At 64.5% G+C, this 21,665-nt stretch overlaps 1 protein-coding gene across 1 annotated transcript; it reads right to left on the bottom strand.

The window, feature by feature from the left end:
• Positions 1 to 1,500: 1,500 nt before the first annotated feature.
• Positions 1,501 to 18,005, bottom strand: CASKIN1 (CASK interacting protein 1). The gene is made up of 20 exons (XM_068969115.1): positions 17,912 to 18,005; positions 11,919 to 11,970; positions 11,717 to 11,814; positions 11,261 to 11,406; positions 11,074 to 11,169; positions 10,840 to 10,970; positions 10,243 to 10,351; positions 10,049 to 10,157; positions 9,864 to 9,958; positions 9,593 to 9,710; positions 8,356 to 8,457; positions 8,188 to 8,276; positions 8,028 to 8,112; positions 7,851 to 7,942; positions 6,964 to 7,074; positions 6,780 to 6,881; positions 5,332 to 5,470; positions 3,184 to 5,229; positions 2,075 to 2,495; positions 1,501 to 1,600 (listed from the first exon to the last, which is right to left on the bottom strand). Exons 1-20 carry the CDS (start codon positions 18,003 to 18,005, stop codon positions 1,501 to 1,503), a joined length of 4,335 nt encoding a protein of 1,444 aa, XP_068825216.1.
• Between the last annotated feature and the right edge of the window lie 3,660 nt (positions 18,006 to 21,665).

The raw sequence follows: 21,665 nt of genomic DNA, 5'->3' as shown, positions 1-21,665 counted from the left end.
GCCAGGCAGCTCCGTTTTCTGCTGTTTATTGACAGCTGACAGTAGCTCCCTGCCCGGACCCCCCTCCCCACCTGCTAGCCCTGGTCCGGGCCACCCACTGCAGAGAGGCCAGGCGGATGCCCAGGTCCACCCACCTGGGGACGTGTTAGCATGTGACTGCTGGGAGGGGACCCACATGCCCAGACACCACCTAGGCAGAACCCTTCCACCCACCCGAATCACAGTCGCTGGTTTTCGGCGTTTTTTAATTCTCTTTTTTAAGAAATGTCAAAGTTGGGCCCAACACACGTGGATCAGCAAACACGACAGAGGAGGCCAGTCAGTACTTTTTTGGAGTGGGGGGGAGAGAGAAGGCGAGAAGGGCCACATGACACGGCCTCGGCCCACGAGCAGAGCGTCTGGGAGCAGGGGCGGGGCTGGCTGGCTGCATGGGGCCAGCTGGGGCCCCCGGGAGGGAGGGTCGGGCACACCCTCACACACACCACACACAGCCTGGCATGCACGCCCTGCAACCCACTGCTGTCACCCGGCTGACACACCCACGCTGTGCACACAGCTCCCTTGGAACCCAGGGGCACCCTCACACCAGCACCCCAGAGAGAGACGGAGCCCTGCCCACTGTCTCCACCACACAGAGGACACAGCCCAGCGGCGAGCAAGGCACATCCTTCAGGTTCTTCAGACGCAGAGAAGTTAGGAGAGAGATCAGAGGGGAGGCCCTGGTGGAGCATGGACCCCTCCTTGGACCCCAGCCTCCTGTTTGTGCTACTGGGCCAGGGATCTGGCCACTCTGGGACCAAGGGAAGAACGGATAGACAGACAGATGGCCAGGGCCTCTTGACAGCTTTTGTCTTGAACTAGACTCCAGCGTCCTTACAGTTGGTAAATGGTTTTCTATAGAATCAATAATATTTTTTTTCTTTAAATATATATTTGTTAAAGTTATACCTTTTTGTATCTCTGGGGAAATCTGCCTTAGCTCATTCCCAATAAATTAATACTCTTCGATAGCTTATATTCTGGGGAGGGGGGGTGCTTTGGGGCAGGGGGCCCAACCCAGCCCCTTGTGCTGCGCAGGAGCGGCTGGCGGAGGTCCCCATCGGGCAGTTCTGTGCTGGGCATAGGCCTGTGCTCTGCCCCAGAATGGGGAGGGGGCTACAGAAGCTGCCCCCCAGGGTGGGCCCAACCCAGGCTCGGGGCAGGGGTTCAGGAGCCGCCCCTCCCGCACCACGGCGGGCAGAGCCTGGCGGTGGGGGCAGGCGGCCCAGCAGTTATTGCAGGGGGAGGGGGCAGCAGCATCTGACCAGAGCCCTTGGGTCCCCCGGCCAGGCAGTCGTCCGGGCTGGGCCCGGCGGCAGGAGTTGTGCTTGTGCAGGAGCCTCGCGCCCGGCCCCCTGCGCCCCGCCCTCGCGGCCCCGCCCGCCTGCCTGCTCACGCCGCGCCCAGAGGTGCCCATCCTGAGGTAAAGGTCAGCGTGCGGGCCCGACGTGGGCGGCCGCGTCACTCCAGCATGGCGTCCAGCTGGTCGGCCAGGTCGTCAAACATGCTGCCAATGTCGTCAAGGATGCTGCCAGTGCTCTTCTCCTCCGCGGCCGAGGGGCTGCGGGCAGGCGCGGCGTAAGCAGGAGGGCCCGGGGCAGGGCGTCCCGCCCCTCCGCGCGAAGGCCACCCGCTCGCGGACACCACGGCCCGCCTGCGGGGAGGGGCCGGGTAGGCCACGCCCCAGGGCGGCTGCTCCGCGCCCGACCCCGCCCACGACGGCTGCCCCGCCCCACGCACGACCAGCCCCCTCTCCGCCCATGCTGCCCCCGCCCCGCAGCGTAGGGCAGGGCTAGTTCAAGGCCACGCCCCCACGACATCTGCCAGTTCCGGCCCCGCCCCACGCGCGGCCGCCTCGGGGGGACCGGGCGCCTCTCAGAGACCCCGCCCATGCCGGGCCCCGCCCCGCAGTGTGGGGCGGGGCTAGTTCAAAGGCCATGCCCCTCCGGCGTGACTCGATCCCTCCCTCACAGGGCATCCTACAGGTGAGCGGCAGCCTAGGCCTCGAGCAGACCGCATCGGGTCCCGCACCTACCGCGAGCCCTGCGCGTCCTCCTGCCGGATCTTCTCTTCTACGGCTTGCAGCGCCGCCGCCAGGCACGCGCTCGTCTCCTCCAGCTTCTGCCGGGCGCTGTCCCCCGGCGAGGCGCCGTCTGGAGCAGCTGGGGGCCCTGTAGCCGCGGCGGCAGCGCGCGGCGGCTTGGCGGGCACGTGCAGCGCGGGCGCACCGGGCGACGGTGGCCTGGCGGGGCTGGCGGGGCTGGCGCTCAGCGCGGGCGACGTGCTGACCGGCTTGGCGAGGGCGGCAGGTTGCTGGCGCGCCGGCGAGGGCGCGGGCGACGGGCTGGCACTGCCCGACTGCAGCGCCGCCGCGGCCTTGGCCGGCTTTGGCGCCGTGGGCGGTGGCGGCGGCTTGGGAGACACGGGCGGAGGCGTGCCGTGCGCACGCTTCATCTCTGCGGGGAGGAGGAGACTCGCACCGGGGTGGGAGGTCGCGCAGCGCGCGCTGCCCGTCCCGACCCAAGCCCTGCCGAAACACTGCTCAAGGGCTCTGCTTCGCAACCGGGAGCGAAAATAACGCCCTCTGCACTGCAAGCCCGGCTTTAGCTCTAGCCCTCAGTGCCCCTCCGCCCTGGGTCTCCCTGAGGCTGTCGGGGCGGGGGGGGGGGGGGGGCGCTTCCCTGTGCACACCTGTTTGGGTCACTGCTTCCAAACCCCAACCCATCCGCCCTCCACCTCCATCCCCTTCCAGGTGTGGCCTGTTGTAGCCACTGGCCCTTCTGTTGCTTGAATGTCATAGGGCCTTTGCACCTCTGACCTTCCTGTCTGGAAGCCTCTCCCCTCTCTCCCGTGCTGGGATCACTCTACAGCCATGTCAGAGTCCCCCCATGAGCCCTCCGGCCTCCTGGGCCTGTCCTCCTTCCACAGGTGCTGCTATTTATGCACCTGTGCCTCCTCCACTGAGGACCTAAAGACCACAACTGTCCCAGCTCTGGGCTGATGGGGTAGTCCAGGGGCGGCTGGATGAGGGAGTCTGACTATACCTTCCCACCCCACTCCCCCTGGCCTTCATCAGATCCAAGAAGCAGAAAACCCTGCAGACCGTGGTGTGGGGCCCCTCCCCAGCTGGCTTCCTGCACCTACCTGGGCTGCCGGGACCTGGCAGTGGCACCTTCTTGGAGGCAGGTGTGGGCGAGCCCTGGATCTTGGGTATGGACTGAGCCAGAACAGGCTTGGGAGAGACAGGTGGCTTGGCCAGCTTCCGGGCATCGCTGTCTGGCAGGGGCAGTGGGGGCAGGTGCATGAGGTCAGAGGGCGGGGGCTCAGCAGGCGGGGGTGGCGGGGGCAGCTCTGGGGGCCCAGCCTGCTCAGAGGCTGGCCGGCGGCGCACAGTGCCTGTTCCGTTCTGGTACACAGACAGCGGCGGTGGGGGAGGCTCGGGACCCGCCTCCCGCTGCTTGACCTTGGGCCGGCGCTTGACTGTGTCAGACTCAGTTAGGATGAACTTGACGTTCTCTTGCTGGCTCTGCTTGGCCCGGATGCGCCTCTTGAGGGTGGCACTGGCCTCCACCCTGGCTAGGGGCGGGCCCTCTGCACCTGCCTCGCCCTTGACTGGACCTCGGGGCCGCTGCCGGGCAGCACCCTCTTCTACCAACTGGCCGTGGTCTGCAGGCCCCGCTGGCTCTCCAGGACCCCGGCGAGCAGTGGCCAGGAGTCCCGTGACAGGTCCGCTTAGCGTGCGACGCCGGTTCACCACCTCTCCGTCAGGTCCAATGGCCTCCTTGTGCTTCACCGAGGCCAGCACCGTGGCCACCCGGCCTGGCTCCGGGCTGGCAGGGTGAGGCATGGGGTGGCCCTCAGGGGGCCTACGGGCTGCCCGGCCCCCACCCCCGATGGATGACAGCTCAAGCATGGCTGCGATGCTCTTCACGCTGCCGGCACTTCCTGTGTCCACACTGCCAGCCAGGTCACTGGCCCGCCGGCGCTGCGCCCGGACCCCCAGCCGGCCGTCCTCAGCCCCGGCCCCCTCGGTCTCCGCGTCTGGCGCTGGCTCATCGGCCAGGTTGGCGCTGGCCATGGCGGAGCTGGAGCGCTTGGGCGGGGGTGGGGGCGGCCCCTTCTTCCGCGGCCGCACGGCAAATGACTGACTGCGGTTGACGTTCTTGTCTGCACCAGTGGGCGCCCGCACCGAGTGGCTGCGGCCCACGCGCCGCTGGACCGTGGCGTAGGGCCCAGCGGCGGCCGGCACCAGCAACTCGTCCCGCTCTGGCTCGCTGTCCGATGCTGCATACCGATTCAGGCTGTGGGCGCGCTTCTTGGGCCTCCCTGGCTCTGCATCAGCCTCGGGCGGCAGGCACAGCGTTGGCACCGGCGTGGGTGCGGCTGCAGGTGCGGGCCCTGGGGCAGCCGGCCCAGCCTCGCTCTCCACTGGTTGGGGCAGCACATAGGCGAAGCCGCGGTGAGTGGGTGACTGAGGCAGCGAGCGGGGGGACATGGGTCGTTCTGTAGGCGGCAGCAGCTGAGGGGTGGGCTTCACCTTGGCTGTGGCTGGCGCTGGGCCATGAGGCCCCCCCAGGGCCTGCGGGGAGCTTGGCCGGGGTTTCGTGGGTGTCTGGGGGGGCGTGAAGTGGCTGGCCCCTGGCGGCAGGACCTGCCGAGGCTTGCCAGGCACGGGGGGCACACTGGCCCGCTTGACACTGTGGCCGTGGCGGCTGGGCCGGGCCTCCTTCGGGGGAGTTCCGGGGGCCGGCCCCACATCAAGCAGGTACTCCTGGCTCCGTGACATGGGGCTGCTGGGCCCCGGGGGCCCGTCGCCCAGCAGCTCCTGGGAGCTGCTCATGTGCCGCGCCCTCCCCCCCAGGCTGGGCTCCGGCCTCCCCGAGGCCCTAGGGGCGGGCGGCAGGTGGTTGGCGGGCTTTTCAGCTGGGGCGGTGGCAGCAGCAGCCCCTTCGGCCGGGCCGGTCAAAGCTGCCTGCAGCTCCCCGCTGAGCTCGCTGTCCTGGAAGGTGGTCATCTTCGGAGACTGGCAGTCAGCCGGGGCAGGCTCCGGTGGGGGTGGCGACTCGATGGCCATCACCTCCAGCGACTGCGGTGCCTTCCGGCGCAGGGGTCCCCCCTCGTACTTGGCGTATTCTGCCTTCTGCAGCTCCGCCAGTTTCCGCACGGCCAGCATCAGCTTCTTCTGGTGGCCTGAGTGGGGGCGGGGCGCAGGTCAGGCCCGGGAGCACACTGAGGGCGGGGTGGGGTGGGGTGGGGCGGGGCGGGGTGGGGCGGGGCGGGGCGGGGCCTCACCCAGCTTGGTGATGCCGATCTCCTGCAGATCCTCCCAGGTGATGTCAGTGATGAAGTCAATGTTCTCGTAGCCGTTGTCCACCAGCACCTTGTAGTACTGCGCCAGGCCAATCATGGACAGCCACACGGCCAGGTTCGCCTACGGGGCGGGGGACACAGAGGGCAGCCCAAGCTGGCTGCCCACACCCTGCCTGCTGCTTGGAGCTGGTGGAGGGGTGGGCGCTGGGCCAGCCTGGCACAGAGAGACGGAAGGACAAATGGACAGGCCGGAGGGGTCAGCACAGCTAAGGCCAGCGCACACACACGTGCGGACACGGGCAGACACACACAGAGGCGCGACCCTCTCCACGGGATGCCCTTGCGGGGCGGGGGAGGAAGGCACTTCCTCACCTGCCAGGCAGGCCAGGCAGCCCTAGGGACAGCACCCACATGGACACTCCTCACAAGTCACGGACGCAGACACACAGCACCACCGACCAGCAACAGGCATACGCATAGCCTGCATCCCAGTCATCCATGGCACTGACACCCCTGAGTCACACTCACACCCTCTCACCATTTCCCCACCATCCTCAGGCACACATCACACAGCCTTGTCACATGCGTGTGCAAGTATCCGTAATGGTGTTCACCCAGAACCAGCCGGTGGAGCCCTGACTGGGATCCACCTGTCCACACTCCCAGCTGGATGTCACTCACGCACCAACTCAGCACACTCAGTCACCGCCTGGGTGAGCAAGCAGAGTGAAGCCCCCGGGACCTGGGCAAGCTGGCTGGAAGGACCCCTGAGCCATGGACTGAGTGGGGCGAGACAGGCAGCATGGGTGAGCGTGCACCCGCCTGTCGCACCCCAGGGGCCCTTGGTGGCTGCAGCATCTCCCTCCTGGACGGTGGCAGCCCGAGGCCCAGAGAGGCGGTGCAGATGGGACAGGCCCCAGGCCCCCTCTCCCATCCCAGGGCCTGTGCCTCCGCAGGGCACCTGTGCATGACAGCACAGGCTGAGGCCGCTGTGGCCATCGGTGGGCACTGGGCATGTGTTCAGCGCACACGTGTGGTCTGCATGCTGAGGCCTGTGCTCACACACGCCCTCCCTGTGCACGTGCCTGGGTGTGTGCCTGGGTGCGTGGCAGCCCCCTGCGGTGTCGGGTGGGCATGCATCAGGCAGCACTGCAGGGTGCCGGGTGGTGCCAACATCCCTGAGTGGCAAGTGGGTAGTAGAGATGGGGATGCTCCGGGCTCCAGGCTCCCCTTGCCCGAACAGCCCTCAGAGGAGGTCATCCCGGCCCCTGCCCAGGGATCCTGGCCCCGGGGCCCCTGACAGACAAACAGAGACCACCCTCCGCTGTCCTCTCCCTGGGCTCCCCAGAAGGCAGGGAGGGCTGTGGCTATCTGTCCGTCTGTCGGTCTGCCCCTCCTGGGCCTGGCCACCAGGGTGCAGGGGCCCTTACAGGTTTGTGCTCGGGCAGCCAGTCAGGGAGGCTCAGACCACTGATCTCCGCAGTGATTTTCTTCCGGTGGCCGGGCTTGGTGACCCCGATGGCAGTGAGGTCCTAGGTGGTGGAGATGCCTGTTAGCCAGAGGCTGGGGGCCCATCTCCAGGCCAGCTGGTGGGCAACCTTCTGGGCAGCTCACCTCGGGGGTCATGCGGCTGATGGTGGGCAGGTCATAGCCGGCGCTGATGAAGTTGGGGGCATAGAGCTGCAGCTGGAACGTGGCAAGCCACTGGCTGACAGCCTCGGCGCCCTGGAAGACACAAGGCACCCACTGCAGGCTCGCCTACCCGCCCCCTGGCCAGGCGTGCACCCAGCCACTGCAGCGCCTCCTTCTCTGCTCAGCCGAAGACCACGCGGCGCAAGCTGCCGTCTGCTGGGCCGTCTGCAGCCACCAGGCTCCCGTCAGCCTGGCCGGGTGCTCCTCCCTCTGAGTCCGGGGCTCCGCTGTGTCCGCGTCGTCCCACATGTCTCGGCTGCCTGCTGTGATCTCCACCAGGAGGGTCCTGCCGCTGTCCATATCACAGGCCTCCCCCACCGCCCCCCTTTCCTGGACCAGGGCCACCCTGCCGTGTGGCCGGTGACAGGGGCTCTGGGAACGGGGCCTCAGGAGGGGCCACTGACTGCTGCCCCCCAATGTGGGAGGTGGGCAATGCCCAAGGGGACGCAGGAGGACTCAGCCAGCAGGTCACGCCTGCCCTACCACGCAGGTGCACGCACATGGACCAGTCTCACCCCAACACACGTTTCCACTCATCTCGCACCCACGCCCTCCACACGCACACACAGGTGCACCCATGCCCAGACCACAGTCACACTAGCCACACACAAACACACCCCCCCACTTGCCTCACGCTGTGTCACACTTTTAGACACACTGGCTTACACACACAGCCTGCACAGGAGACAACAGCTACACACACAGACTGACCGACAGAAGGACGGACCTGCCCACGGCGCTGGCCGTGCTGTGGCCCAGCCAGGCGGGCTTCCCCGGCCCCCGCCCCTGAAGCCGCCCTGGCCCTGTACCTTGCCCTCGGACGCCGCCTCCAGCTTCTTGGGTGGCTGCTCCCCATAGCCAGGACCCGCGTGGGCCACTGGAGGCTGGGCCCGGGTCGCACCTAAGGACGAGAGGGTGAGAAGGGGCGAGGGCTGCCCGGGGGCTACCTCCGTGCCCAGCCAGCAGCGCTGTGTCCTTGCCCTTACCTGCAGGGCTTTCCAGAGGCTTGACTGGGCTGTCCCCAGGGCTGGAGTCGGACACTGGCTTCTGGGAGAGCACCGTTGCCAGGAGCTGGAACCCAGACAGACTGGCTGGCCAGTGCTGCCCCAGACCCAGGAACCCTTGCCTTGCCGCCGCCCCACCTACCTTGACCCCTTCAGAGCCAGCGTGCAGGGCGTGGCCCCCGCTGCTCCGGCCCCCAGCCGCGCTGCTCAAGCTGCCACTGCGGTCCCCACCTGCCCACAGGACAGAACAAGGTCAGCCGCCGCCCACCCCGCCCCGCCCCACCGCCTCCCCCTGAGGCCCCCCACCCACCTGCAAAAGGCTTCCTCAGCACCCAGATCTCCTCGGGGGGCGCAGCAGGCCCCGCGGAGCTGCCTCCCTGGGGTGGACTTGGTTCGGCACCTGCTCGGGGACCTGCAGGCCGAGCACATCTGCCCTGAGCCCTGGACCAGCTCCAGGGCCTGCGTAGAGCAGAGGCCAAATGCGCACACACACATGCACACACGTGTGAGTATATACACTCACACGCTCACACAGACACACACACGCATGCGTGCAGAGACACGCATGCGTGCAGAGACACGTGTGCACACACGCATACACACGTGTGCACATGCACACACAGAGACACACGCATGTGTGCACATATGCGCACACAGGCCGGGAGGCTCAGCGCCACCTCCTCCTCCCCGGCTGTCTCCGAGGAGCTGAGACCGTCAGAAGACCCTTCCCAACCCTGGACACTGGTGAGCAGGAGAGCAGGGCAGAGCGGGGTGCAGGCCAGGCTATTCTGCCAGGGGTCCTGTATGTGGGGGTGGGGTTCACAGGAGGGTACAAACCCCTCTGACAGGGGAGCAGGGGGAGGAGGTCCCCAGGAGCCTGGGGCCAGGGCACTCGATGACCTTGGGTGGACTGACCACACCTCCTAGCTGGCGCCTCTCTGCCCTCTCCTCAGCCTATCAACCTCCATGTCCTCTGCACAGGGTAAGCCCATCACACCCATAACCCACCTGAAGCCATTCCACAGCCCTGTGGCCTCCTCCTACACCCCTCGCTCTGTCACCAAGTCAGCCGCCCTGGGCTCTGGACCCTCGCACAGGTCACACTCTGCCCTGCCTGAGCGTCTCTGCATGTGTGGTTCCCGTTGCCCCGAAGGCACCGCCTGCAGCCTGCCCCCTCCCCCTTCTCAGGGCCTTGTCCGACAACTGTCTGAAGCGTGTGTCTGTCTGCAATGTCTGGGTCACTGGTCGGCACTTTTCCCTCCATGCTGACTTCACTGTCCTGTGCTCCCCTTCCCCCAGGGCAAGCTCCTTGAGAGCAGGAACAAGGCCATTTGGGTGACCGTCTATTCCTCGAGCCTGGCATGCAGTGTCTGCTGAATCAATGGAGGACCAGGTCTGGGGACCTGCAGACCCGGATAAGAGCTGGCAGGACAAACCCCGGACCTCACACCCAGCGATGGCGGGAGCTCACGGCCCCAGCCCACCCTGCAGCACACCATGCACATGCTCCCGTCTGGCCACGAGCCCCTGGCCTGGGCTGGACTTGCCTGCTCGCTTGACGATGGCCTCGCCCAGGGAAGATGGGAAGTAGCCCACACGGTCATTGCCTGTCCTGTTGTCATGGATACAGCCCTTCCAGCGGCCATCTGGGTGCTGCTCAAGGACCTGGCCGGATAAGGTGAGGGGAGCACGCTCGGGGGGACTCCCCTCTGGGTCAAATGGATGGGTGGCCTGGGCCCCCCCAGTTCTTGCCAGGCATTGGGGGCAGCATCCCAGGCCCCTCTCAGCCCTGCTCCAGCAGCCCCAGACCGTCCTTACTGTGATGATGTCCCCAGCTTTCACGTTGAGGCTGGTCAGGTCGTAGTTGTTGCAGTAATCCTTGGTCGCCCGGACCTGCAGGGCCGCCGAGGCCTCTGGGGACACAGGAGGTGGCAGACCCCCCGGTCCTGTGAGCCGGCCCCGCCCCGGCCCTGCCCCGGCCCCCCAGCCCCGCCCAAGCCCACCTCGCAGCAGCTGCTTGATCTCCTTGCTGGCCTGGGAGGTGGTGAACTGATGCACAATGTCCAGGGCGGTCTGGCTGTAGGTGTTCCTCACGTGGGCATTGATCCCATTCTGAGCGTGCCAGAGAGCGAGGCTTGTCAGGAGCCCCCTCCGCCCTCGCCTGACCCCCGTGCCCCCCACCCCTGCCCCAACTCACATCCAGCAGTAGCCGAACCACCTCCGTCTTCCCACAGAGCGCAGCTTCATGCAGGGCGGTGCCAGACTTGGTCTGGCGGTTAATGTCGATGCCGGCTTGGAGCAGCAGTCTGGCGGGGCGGCAGGGGAAGCAGGCAGGGCCTTGCACGGGAGTCCACTGGCCTGGCATCCCGAGTCGGCCTCTGACTCCTGGGGGCCCAGAATGAGCCAACCCGACCCCACCTCCCCAACAGGATGGCCTCCGCCAGTGACCAGGAACTTGTGGGAGTCCCCCTCCCGGTGCAAATCCTTCACATTCTGGTCTCGTCTCATCCCAGGACAAGCAGTGCTGTGATGCGCACTTTGAACATGGGGAAACAGAGGCTCAGAGACGCTGAGAGTCGCCACAGGGCCACCCGGCAGGTGGCACAGGCTGAGGGGCTGTAGAAGCCCCCAACCCCCACTGGGGCATCCTCTACAGGGGCGGCTGGAGGCATCCCTTGTACTGGAGACCTGACCACATCCCCATGGCTCCCCGGCTGCTCTGGTCTTACTGCCAAGCCAGGAGCAGGCACCCCGAGGCGGGGAGCCCGTCACCCCACCCCCACCCCGGCCATACCTGATGATATCAATGTGGCCATTCTTGGCTGCCAGGTGCAGGGGGCTGGTGCCGTTGGGGTCAGTGGTGTCCCCCGGCCGGGGCTCCAGCAAGGCCGTACACATGTTGCTGCTTAGCAGCAGCTGGACCACCTGGAGGGAGGGGTGAAGAGTAGGGGGCCCAAGAAATGGGGTGGGGGGCCCCAGGAGAAGACAGAGCAGATGGAGTCTCACTCAGCTCCCCGGGGAGACTTACCCCGACGCGGCCAAACTCACAGGCCAGGTCCAGGGGCGTCTTGCCTGAGTTGTCCACCATGCAGGGGTTGGACTGGTGCTGCAGCAGCATTTCGGACTGCAGGGACCACAGGCGCGGTCAGGCCTGGGGGTGTCCATCAGGCTCCTGCTGCCCCAGGCGCCCTGTAACCCCCAGGGGCAGTCCTTACCACATCATAGTGACCGTGCTGGGCCGCCAAGTGCAGGGGGATGTGGCCCTCGTCAGATGGGATGTTCACCGCCGAGCCCGCCTTCAGCACCAGCTTCATGGGCTCCTTCCGGCCCTGCCAGGCCGCGTAGTGCAGAGGCCGCATGCCTGGGGGGTGGACGGGGGAAGTTGGGAGCTGGAGCTAGACCCTGACCCTGACCCCAACCCTGACCTCCAGGATGCTGACCCCACGAGAAGCTGCCTTGACCCAGACCAGGACCCCGGGCTGACCTCAGATGAGGGAACATTGAGGCCTCCAGGGTCCCTCCAGGGTTAAGCTCTGATCTTAACCCCCCTGCCCTTGGCTCCAAGATCCCTGGTCTTTACTGTCTACCTCCATGACTAAATTACAAGCTCCAAGAGGACAGTGGTTTTTATCCACTTCGCTCACTGCCATGTCCTGCCTGTCAGGCCTTGCCTTTGTTGTCCTTGATGTCCACAGCAGCCTGGGCCTCCAGCAGCAAGGTGATCAGCTCTGTGTTGCCATTCAGGGCCGCGTGGTGCAGGGCTGAAAAGCTGCGACGGGTGATGGACACATGTGGGCAGGTGCCAGACACCCCCCTGCCCTAGGAGTCCCTGACCCCCACACGGGGGGATGCCTCCTGGGGCTGAGAACTCACCCATCAGGGTCTTGGAAATTGACATTGATCTTCTTGGTGGAACCCAGGAGCTCTGCCGGGGGGAGGAGACATGGTGAAGGAGGCCCACCTGGGGCCCAGCCCCCTCTAGGCGGCCCAAGAGCAGCTGGCTAGCTCCCTGGCTTAGAGCCAAAGCTATCTAGGTCTTCAGTCTAGAAGCGTTCATTCATTCAGCTCTGCTCCCATAACCCAGCACCAGGTACCAGCTTTCGGAGCTCGGTTTCTGACTGAACTGAGACACTGGGAGGTTTCCCCAGGCCAGGCCCTGTCTGCGAGGCCAGGGCTGGGCGCCCACACAGGCGCACACGTGCACACGAAGCCCTCCCTGGGGACACCGGCTGAGCCCCTGCCAATGGTGGGAGGGAGAGAGCCAGCCCAATCTGTCTCTCAGAAGGGCCCAGATGGGCCTGGGGGCGGCCTGCCACACCCGGAAACCGGGGTATCTCTGGGGGAGAGCCACACTTCCAGGGTGCAGCCTCCCCCAGCTCTAGCTGCAGGCCTGGCCAGTGTGGATGTGCCCCATCCAGCCAGGCGGGAAGGGGAGGCCGACAAGTGGGCCCATGCCTCTGGGCAGCCACGCGATAGTGACCCCCTCATCGGCCTGCCTGAAGCCCTCGGGGCTCCGGCCCTCCCTCGGACGCCCCGGTCTCCTCCACAGTCCTGGCCTCCACTGGGCGCCGGCCAGAGGAGCGGAGCCCACCGATGCCCTCCCCATGGGCTCAGGTCCAGCAGGACTTGGGCCAATCCCCTGCCTGTCTGGGCCGTGGTTACATAACCCATTTGTGGGTCAGTCACTCTGTGAGGGAGGGGCTGGCAGGACAGAAGTCCCTTTGTCCAGGCCCAGGACAGGGATGGGGGGCGGAAGCCTGAGGGAATCGGGGCCCAGAGGGGCTGCTGCAGGGCCCGCTTAGTGACCCACGGCAGCCCCAGCCACCCCCGGCCTTGGTTCTCAGCTGCTGGACGTGGGGTGTGAAGCCTCTGGTGGCCCACAAGGCCCGCAGAGTCAGACGGGCCTCTGCCCCTTACTAGCCCTGTGGCCTGGGCCATGAGCTCGGAAGGTCTAACGGGCCAACCTCGCAGGTCCAAGGGCTCAACACGTGGCCGTTGCTGACACAGCTCCACAGGGATCCTCCCCACCCTCCCCAGGGAGGGGCTTCTCCAGCCAATAGCCTAAGAGCAGAGGCCCCAGGACCAGCGGTGTCTCCACCCCCGCCCCTGCCCCTGCTCAGACATGTGGCTGATGCTGAAGTCTGTCTAAGTTTGCACCAGTGCAGCCATTGGTGGTCCAGGGCAAAACTTTGGAGGCAGCCCTGGGTCCTTACGTCTTCATCGGTAAATCCTGTGGGCTCTGCCTTTAGAACCCTTTTAAAGCACACCTGGAATCCTATCCTTTCTCAGTACCAACATCCCCATCCCGGACCAGGTCAGCATCTCTCGAAGGACCACAGCCACCTCCTCGCCACTGGCCTCCCCGCTTCCAGCCTGCCTCCTCCAGTGCCGCCTCCACACCCGCTGAGGTCGGTGGGGCCCCCTGAGGACATGCGTCCGATCCCACTGCTCCCGTCTCACTGGGGTTAGAGGCCGAAGCCAGACACGCTCCCCCTCACCCCTGCTCCAGTCACCTGAGCCTCCTTGACGGCACTCCAGCACACCTGCCTCTGCCGCCACAGGGCCTTTGCACAAGCTGTGTATGTGGAGGGGGCAGGCATTATTCTTCCCTCTTCCCATGACTCCCTCTTCATATCCTCCAGGCCTGTATTCAAGACCTGCTTGTCAAAGCCTCCTCACTCCCATCTAAAATGGTAATTATCTGGGAGGTCTTTGGGAGTCCAGTGGTTAGGATTCAGGCCCAGGTCCAGTCCTTGGTTGGGGAACTAAGGATTCTGCAAGCCACGAAGCATGGTCAAATAATTTAAAAAACTGTTCGTGTTCAGTTGCTCAGTCATGTCCTACTCTTTGCAACCCCATGGACTGCAGCACACCAGGCTTCTCTGTCCTTTGCTATCTCCTGGAGTTTGCTCAAACTCATGTCCTTTGAGATGGTGATGCCATCCAACCATCTCATCCTCTGTTGCCCCCTTCTCTTCCTGCCCTCAGTCTTTCCCAGCATCCGGGTCTTTTCCAATGAATAAATAAAATGGTAACCCCCCCATCCCATCCCGTGTCTGTTGTCTTTTTCTCTTTAACTCCCATTTATCTTTTTTATTATCCACCTCCATCACTACATTACAAGCTCCAAGAATGCAATGGTCTTTATCTACTTTGCCCACTGCCCTATCCTTTCAGCTAACACAGTGCCGGGCACAAACGAGGAGTTCAGTGCCTGGTGACTGAACTGAACCCTCATCCCACATACTCTGTCCACCTGCCAGGCCCAGCTTCAAGCATGAGACCCATGTGGCCACTCAAGAGGAGCCCTGCACTGGGTGGATGCTCTGCCGCCGCCGTCTAGAAACTGTTATCTTTTGGACAAGGCAGCCCCTCTTTTCGTCCGGCACTGGGCTCTGTGAACTATGCGGCCAGGTAGGCCGCAAACCCTGCTGCATAGCTGAACAGAGCCCAGGTGTTGGTGGCCCACTAGGGACCCCGCCGTACTCAGGGCCATGCTCAGCACCTTCTCGCTCCAGAAGGCTCTACCTGACTCTAATGTTGCTGCCCCCATGCCCTTAGTTCCAGTGTAGCCAGGCTCAGCTTCTCCCCAGAGCCTCCCCGGGCCAGCTCACTCTCTCTCCAGCAGCGGGTACCCAGGCAGCAGCTCCAGGAGCTCCGAGCAGAGGCGGAGGCCCGGCCATGCCCGCAGATGCTGAGGTCTCAGAGGGGGTGGAGGTCAAGGCCTGGAAGTGACACATGCTAGTGGGGAGGGGGCGTCTGCATCTGGAAGGGGACCACCCCCAACAGGAGGAGGAGGCTTCTTGTAAGGTGATCTCGCCCCTCCCTGGGCTGGTCTCCTCAAAGTGCTGGAACTGGATGTAGGCGGGCTTGACGCCTTGGAGCACCCCCATGGGGAAACTGGGCATCCAGGAAGCCCCTACAGCGGCAGCCTGCCTGGGGCTGGGGGCTGCACCTTGCGGAGACAGGTGTCCTGAGTGAAGCTGGTGCAGAGCAGGGCTGCCCGGGCCTGGGGGCGGTGGGCACAGAGCGGAAGGTCCCAGGAGCTCCTCACCCTTCCCACGAGGCACGGAGTCCTACGGCTCACCGCCAGTCACAGGGCACGCACCTGGCCCCTGACCCCCAGAACTCGGGCTCTCCTGTGGCTCCCACCTCTAATTGTTCTCCTCTGACCACCCCAACCTGGGAGGCCAGTTGCAAACTCCAGCTGCAGAGGCCTCCGGGGAGACGACCCCAGACCCTCTTCTGCCCTGTCCTCGTAGCCTCCCTCCACCCCTCTGCCCGGGGCTCCTCCAGCCACGGAAGCCACGCACAGGCCACATCCGTGCCCTCCAGGGAGGGGCCTCGGCCTCCTCTACTCCTGTGTCAGCCTGGCTGCACCCCGCAGCCTCCAGCAGGGCGAGGCCCCCCTACACCCCCAGAGCAGGCAGCACCAAGCCAGGCGCTGGAGGGCAGCTCTCGGGGGCTAAGGTGCGCGAGCACGGGAGCACCGGCCTGTGGTCTCCAGTGAATCTGAAGAAAGGGGAGGCGGGGCCTGGAGGAAAGACAGGGCGTCACTGCACCCCAGAAGGCCAGCCCCCACTCCAGTAGCTTCCCTTCCAAGCAGAGCGGTCTCTTCTTCCCTCCAAGGACAACTGCTAAGGGTGGCAGCCCGTGCATGTGAGCGGAGGCTCCCTTCAGGCAGGATGGGGGAGCCGCCAGAGCCCAGGGTGATGCTGGGTGGGGGGTGGGCTGAAGTGAAGGTGTCAGTGCCAGGAAGGGACTGCAGAAACAAGGGTTGTGGGAACACCTTTAGAGTTGGGGGGCCCCAGGGAACACGGCTGGATGTCCCCCGTCCCATGGCCCAAACTCCAGCTGTACTTTGCTGAATCAAAATACATCTTACTCCAAAGCAGGCCAGTGTTGCCATGACAACTGAGCTAATTCATGGAGGGATTTCTCCATCTGATTTATTACGCCCGCCCCTGTGAGTCAGAGAGCCCAGATTCAGGGGCCAGGGCAGGCAGGTGTCTCTCCTACCCGGGGAACCAAGCCACACAGGGGCAAATGCAAAGATCCACGTGGGGACATGGGTGGAAGTAAAAGCCCCACACATCCCCCCAGGGGCCAGAGTGGAAGAGAGGAGTCCCCAAACCTGACGCCCCCACTTCCTCCACGCACCCACCCTGGGCTGTCTAGGAAATGGCCACGGTGGCTCAGACAGTAAAGAATCCGCCTACAATGCCGGAGACTCAGGTTTGATCCCTGGGTCGGGAGAATCCCCTGGAGAGGGGAATGGCAACTCATTCCAGTATTCTTGCGTGGAGAATCCCATGGATTCCAGAGAAGCCTTCCAGAGAAGCCTGGGGGGGCTACAGTCCATGGGCTGCAAAGAGTCTGACACGACTGAGTGACCACCACTATCACTACTAGCCCTTCCTGAGAACACACGAAGGCCTGGGCTCCCTGCACACTCTCACTGTTCTTAAAACGAGGCTAAAAAAAAAAAAAAAAAACAAGGCTGTGGGGCAGGGACCACCAGGGTCCCATCCCACAGATGAGGAGACCCGAGCTGTCTGCACCCAAGGTTGGCTGGCCACTAGGTGGAAGTCTTTGCCTTGCTTTCACCTCTCATCCCTGCTCCTGCTTTTGAGGCTCAGCTGAGGCGGCCTCTGCCTGAAAGCCCTGCCTTTCTGGGCCCTGAGGCCCTGAAGCTGGTCCTCAGTGGCAGCCCGTCCCTGGGCCCCGGGTACGGAAGGCAGGGCCGGCCTGTGCCTGTGAAGCACACAAGTGCAGCTCTCTAACTGCACAGGGCAGACAAGGAGCAGCCAGGCAGGGCTGTGGTGGGAGGGGTCCTCCTGGGGCTCAAGGAGCTGCTCCCCAGCTGCTCCAGGGGCCCTCTTAGTTCTCAGCATCTCGCCTGGAGAGAGGGGAGGGGGCTTCCCCTGCTTACACACCATCCCAGGGGACGGCATGGGGCGTCGGCCACTCAGACCCTACCTGCGACCCACAGGAGGCCGGCCGGTGCCCTCACAGGTGCCCTGACACACTGACACGGCCATACACGCGCAGCCGCACACGCCCTTCCGTCCATCCCCAGCGTCCCCGGGGAGGCTCTGAGCTGAGCTGGGATGAGTGCTAGGATCAGGGCTCCAAGCTTCTAAGCGTCCCCTGGGGCACCCACAGCCCCAGTTCAGGAAGGCCAGTGGGGAGACCCCCTCCCCTCCCAGCCCCCTTTCCCAGCAGGGAAGCCAGAGAGGGCCAGGATGGCACCTGCCTGCAACTCAGCCTGCCTGGGGCTGGGCGACCTTGGGCCTCGGCTCCCCCTCCGGTAAACGGCCCCCCGCCGGCCATGCCTGGGCAGCCACACCCCCAGCGTGGTCCTTCCCCACCTCCCTGCCAAACCTGTTATTAAACACGGGGCGGGGAGGGGTCTGACAGAGACTGTCGGCCCTGTAGTCGCCCCTCACCGCAAGGCGCCCCTCCTTCTCTCCATGGCGTTGTGGTGGTGGGGGGGAGCCGCCTCGCCCTTTAAAGGCCCAGCAGAGACCTCCAGCTGTCAGCCCGCAGCCCGGGAAGGGAGGGGATCGCAGGCGGGAGAGACGTTTGCGAACGCCTGCGGCCAGGGAGGCGGATGCCGCCAGGTGCCCGCTGCGGGGCTCGGGGTGACGGCCGGACGCTCGAGGCCGCCCCTCCTTCAGCGCTGGCCGCAGGGGGCGCGGACCGAGGGTCCGGGCGCTGCTGGCCCCGCCCCGCCCCCCGGGACCCGAGAGCATCCCCCTCCGCGGCCGGCGCCGGGCGGGGTGGGGGGCTCGGCGCCGGAGACGGCTCCCGGGCGCGCCGCCGCTCCCGCCCGCCCCCCGCGCCCCCGCGCCCCCCGGACTCACTGGCCTTCCCGGGCCGCGGCCTCTGCAGCAGCCTCTGCGCGGTCCCCACGTCCTCCGCCTTCACTGCCTGCACCAGCTCCTGCTCCTTCCCCATGGCGCGGCCGGGGCCGCAGCGACGCGGCTGCGCTCCGTGCTCTCGGCGCGACTCCGAGGCGGCGGCGGCGGCGGCGGCCCCGCGGCACCGGCCGCCTCCTCCGCCCTCCCCCGCCTCCTCCGCCGCCCGCTCCCCTCGCCGTCCTCGGGCTCCGGCTAGGGATCGGGCTCCCGGCGCGGAGGGGGCGGGGAGCGCGTCACGGGCGGGGGGCGGCCCGGGGGCGGGGGCCGGCGGCGGCGGGCGCGAGGCGGGGGCGCGGCACCTGGCGCCGCCTCCCGGACGCCTGGGTCCCCCTCCTGCGGCCGCTGACCTCGGTGCGCCCGCGCCAGCCGCGCGCCCGGCTCCTTGGCTCCGCCCCTACCTCTGGCTCCGTCCTCCCGAGACGCCCCCTCCCCACGTGCCGGCCGCGCGGCTCCGGCCTGGCCTCTGCGGACACCCCGCAGCCCGGGCGATGGCCGGGGGACTGGACGCTGAGCCCCGACTCGGCGGCGACGCCAGGCAGAGCCCGAGAGCCTTCCAGAGGCTGCGGGACCCACGGGGGGAGGGACTCTGGCAGTGGGCGGGCGGGGACCCGGGCACCGAGAGACCCGGGCACCGGGCGCGGGAGCCGGGCCGCCAGAGGCTGTCAGACATTTCTGGCCCGTGGCTCCCGTGGGAGGTGTCGAGGGACTGTGAAGAGGAATCTCCCAGTAATGAATTCGGTGTCAGGGAACCCGCACACCCCCCCCCCCCCCGCCCCGGCCCCGCAACTGCACCTTCACGCCCTGCTGTCTCCAGCTTTCTCCATAAACAATGCTCCGCGACCCCCACCCCCGCCTCAATCTGAACCCCGACCTCAGTGCACCTGCCCATCACCAGCTGGGGTTTAGCCCCCTATGCCTTCCACTAAGAGGGACTGGGTTACTTCATCCCCAGCACCGAGTGGGAGGTAACTCTTCAGATCCACAAGCGAGCAGGGAGGGAGTGGGGGGGCCTGTAAGGGGGCTTCAATACCCCCACCCCCAGCACCAGTGGGGTCACAGCCCTGCCCAGCAGCAACCTGGCCCCCCACACAAGCCTGCTTACCCCCCCAGCCTCCAGCCACAGCTTCTGACAGCTCCGCCACTCCCCCTATACACACAGGTCTCATCCTTCCGACCTCAGCCTCCTCGAGGCCTCACCTTGTTTGGCATGGCTGCAGCATTCGAGAGACAGAGCTGCTCAGACTCTCCTCATTTGCAAGGATGGGCAGATGATCCCTCCTCCACGCAGCTTTGGGAAGGTTCACACACATGATGGCGGGACACCCCTCTCCCACCCAGATCATCAAGCTGGTCCAGGAAGAGGCAGCCAGAGGGTGGAGGAGGGTGAGCAGCAGGCACTGGGATTCCCTGATCTGGGCAGCTGGTCAGTCCCCCCGTAGGGTCTCCCATGAAGCTAGAGAGCAAGCCGATGTCTTACATCCATGGGGGTCCCTAAACACAAGGGCCTTTCCCCCGACCCTTTATGGTTACCAATTCCTGGGCACCTGCTGCGTCAGGCACCATGCTGGTCACTTCCTAGGTGAACCTGGACTTACTGTATCCTTTTCACAGATGAAGATTCAAGTGAGGCTCAGAAAAGCCAAGTGACTCACCTGAGGTCCCAGAGTTTCCAGTTCATGAGTCTGATATCTGAACCTACAACCACCTCTGCATTTGTCCCAGTTCTCCCTCTTACCAGATTTGCTTTTCCAGTCACTTTGTCTTTCTGCATCTTGATTCCCCCTCGGTAAAATAGGGAGTGATACCTCCCTGTAGATTATTTGAGGATTAACTGTGATGCTACCTATAAAGCACTTTGCCGTAGAACTTAGTAAGTGCTCAGCAAATCGCTTCTGTGGGTATTGTGAATTCCCCATCTGGGTAGCAATTGCATTTTATTCATCTGCAGAGCTTAACAGTGTGCCTAGCACACAGGAAACAGTACCAAAAAACCCCAAAAAAGTTAGTTAGCGTCCTTACCATTATTTTTATGTTTTGGCTGGCTGAGACAAACCATGAACTGTGGTGTTGGAGAAGGTTCTTGAGAATTCCTTGGACAGCAAGGAGATCAAACCAGTCAATCCTAAAGGAAATCAGCCCCAAATATTCACTGGAAGGACTGATGCTGAAGCTGAAGCTTCAACACATTGGCCACCTGATGCGAAGAGCCGACTCATTGGAAAAGATGATGATGCTGGGAAAGATTGAAGGCAGGAGGAGAGAGTGACAAAGAAGAGATAAGATGGTTAGATGGCACATCAACTCTATGAATGTGAGCTGAGTTTGAGCAAACTCCGGGAGATGGTAAAGCGTAGGGAAACCCGGCGTACTGCAGTTCATGGGGTTGCAGAGTCTGTAGCAAACCACTCTGGTCTGAGCCTAAGATTTTCAGGGCCTGGGGCAGGAGTATGAGCAGAGGCCCACACACCAAATGTCTAAGAATTTAAACATTATAAGTCGTGCTAATAAGATGTTAAATAAAATATGTTCTATCATCCTACCTTGACAAATACACCTTCATCATACCTGAAAGGCCAAGTCCTAGTTTAGAATGATCACATAGCTCTGGAAAATGAACTGGCCCTGCCTCTAGCTGCCTCGCCTCCAGTCTCTGCCCACCTCCACTCTAGACAACTAACAGGTAGCTGATAGACCTGGGAGTGGGCAGCTTGCTGTGTGGCCCATCATCCTTTCAGGACAGACCTGGGAAGAGAGCTGACAGATTCTGCTAGATTCGTTCTGATAGGTGAGGCTAATGCCCTAGGAGGAATCAGGCATTCTAGATCCGCTACCAACCAGCCCAGAGAACCCAGGACAAGCTCCCTACTCTCAGCTTTCCCATCTGTAAAATGGGCCAGCAGTTCTGCCCACAGTCCACAGCTGATGGGAGGGTCCACCTGGAAACAGAGATGTGAACCTTCCTGGGGTCCCCCCATCCCAGGGATGGGGGCGACAGAGCGGGCCATCCGCTTTGGCCAGGGATATGAGGATACAGAGGCGTGGGACCTGGGCAGCCCTCCAGGAAGTCGGGCCTGGGAGGACGATCCCAGGAGGAGGGGCCGCTGAACCAGCAGAATTGCCGAGGCTCAGCCTGGAGTGAAGCGGCTGCCTCACCGCAGCCTGGGCTGGCCCCCTGCCCAGCTGCACAGCAACCTCTCCCCTCCCCTGGCCGCAGCACAAGCCCTGCTCCTGCCCACCAACTGTATGCCCTGCCTGGGGCTCCCTGGTGCGCCCCAGCCCTCCAGGGCCCTGAGGTCCAGCCCCTTATGTAAAAAATGGTGATGGTGAACGTCCCCTCCCGGTGGACTGCTGGGAGCGTGAAGTCTGAGAGCTACCACGGTTTCTATCATTCTCAAAGATGCCGCCTCTGTACAGTGCTCAGCTGATGCTTAGTACATGGAAGGGATCCTCAGCTATGGGTCGAGTCTCCCTTTTCCACCCAGCAGGGATGCTGGAGCTATTCAGGCGGGACAGGGAGCCTGGCCGGGTCTCAGTTACCCCCTAGGCATGGGACATATGCAGCCCTCCCCCCAGTGCCAAGTCACTTGAGTCATGTCCAACTCTGTGTGACCCCGTGGACTGTAGCCTGCCAGGCTCCTCTGCCCATGGGATTCTCCAGGCAAGAAGACTGGAGTAGGTTGCCATGACCTCCTCCAGG

The sequence above is a fragment of the Capricornis sumatraensis genome, chromosome 3 (assembly GCF_032405125.1).
Source record: "Capricornis sumatraensis isolate serow.1 chromosome 3, serow.2, whole genome shotgun sequence".
In the NCBI taxonomy this organism is placed as follows: Eukaryota; Metazoa; Chordata; class Mammalia; order Artiodactyla; family Bovidae; genus Capricornis; species Capricornis sumatraensis.
Note: the sequence above shows the minus strand (reverse complement) of the source record. Positions and strands in the feature narration are given on the sequence as shown.

Coding starts and splice junctions, on each gene's coding strand:
- CASKIN1 (XM_068969115.1), bottom strand. CDS start 18,005: ATGGGGAAGGAGCAGGAGCTGGTGCAGGCAGTGAAGGCGGAGGACGTG. Junction 9,959..10,048: donor GATCAAGCAGCTGCTGCGAG/GTGGGCTTGGGC, acceptor CTGTGTCCCCAG/AGGCCTCGGCGGCCCTGCAG. Junction 1,601..2,074: donor GAGGACGCGCAGGGCTCGCG/GTAGGTGCGGGA, acceptor GCCTGCCCGCAG/CCCCTCGGCCGCGGAGGAGA.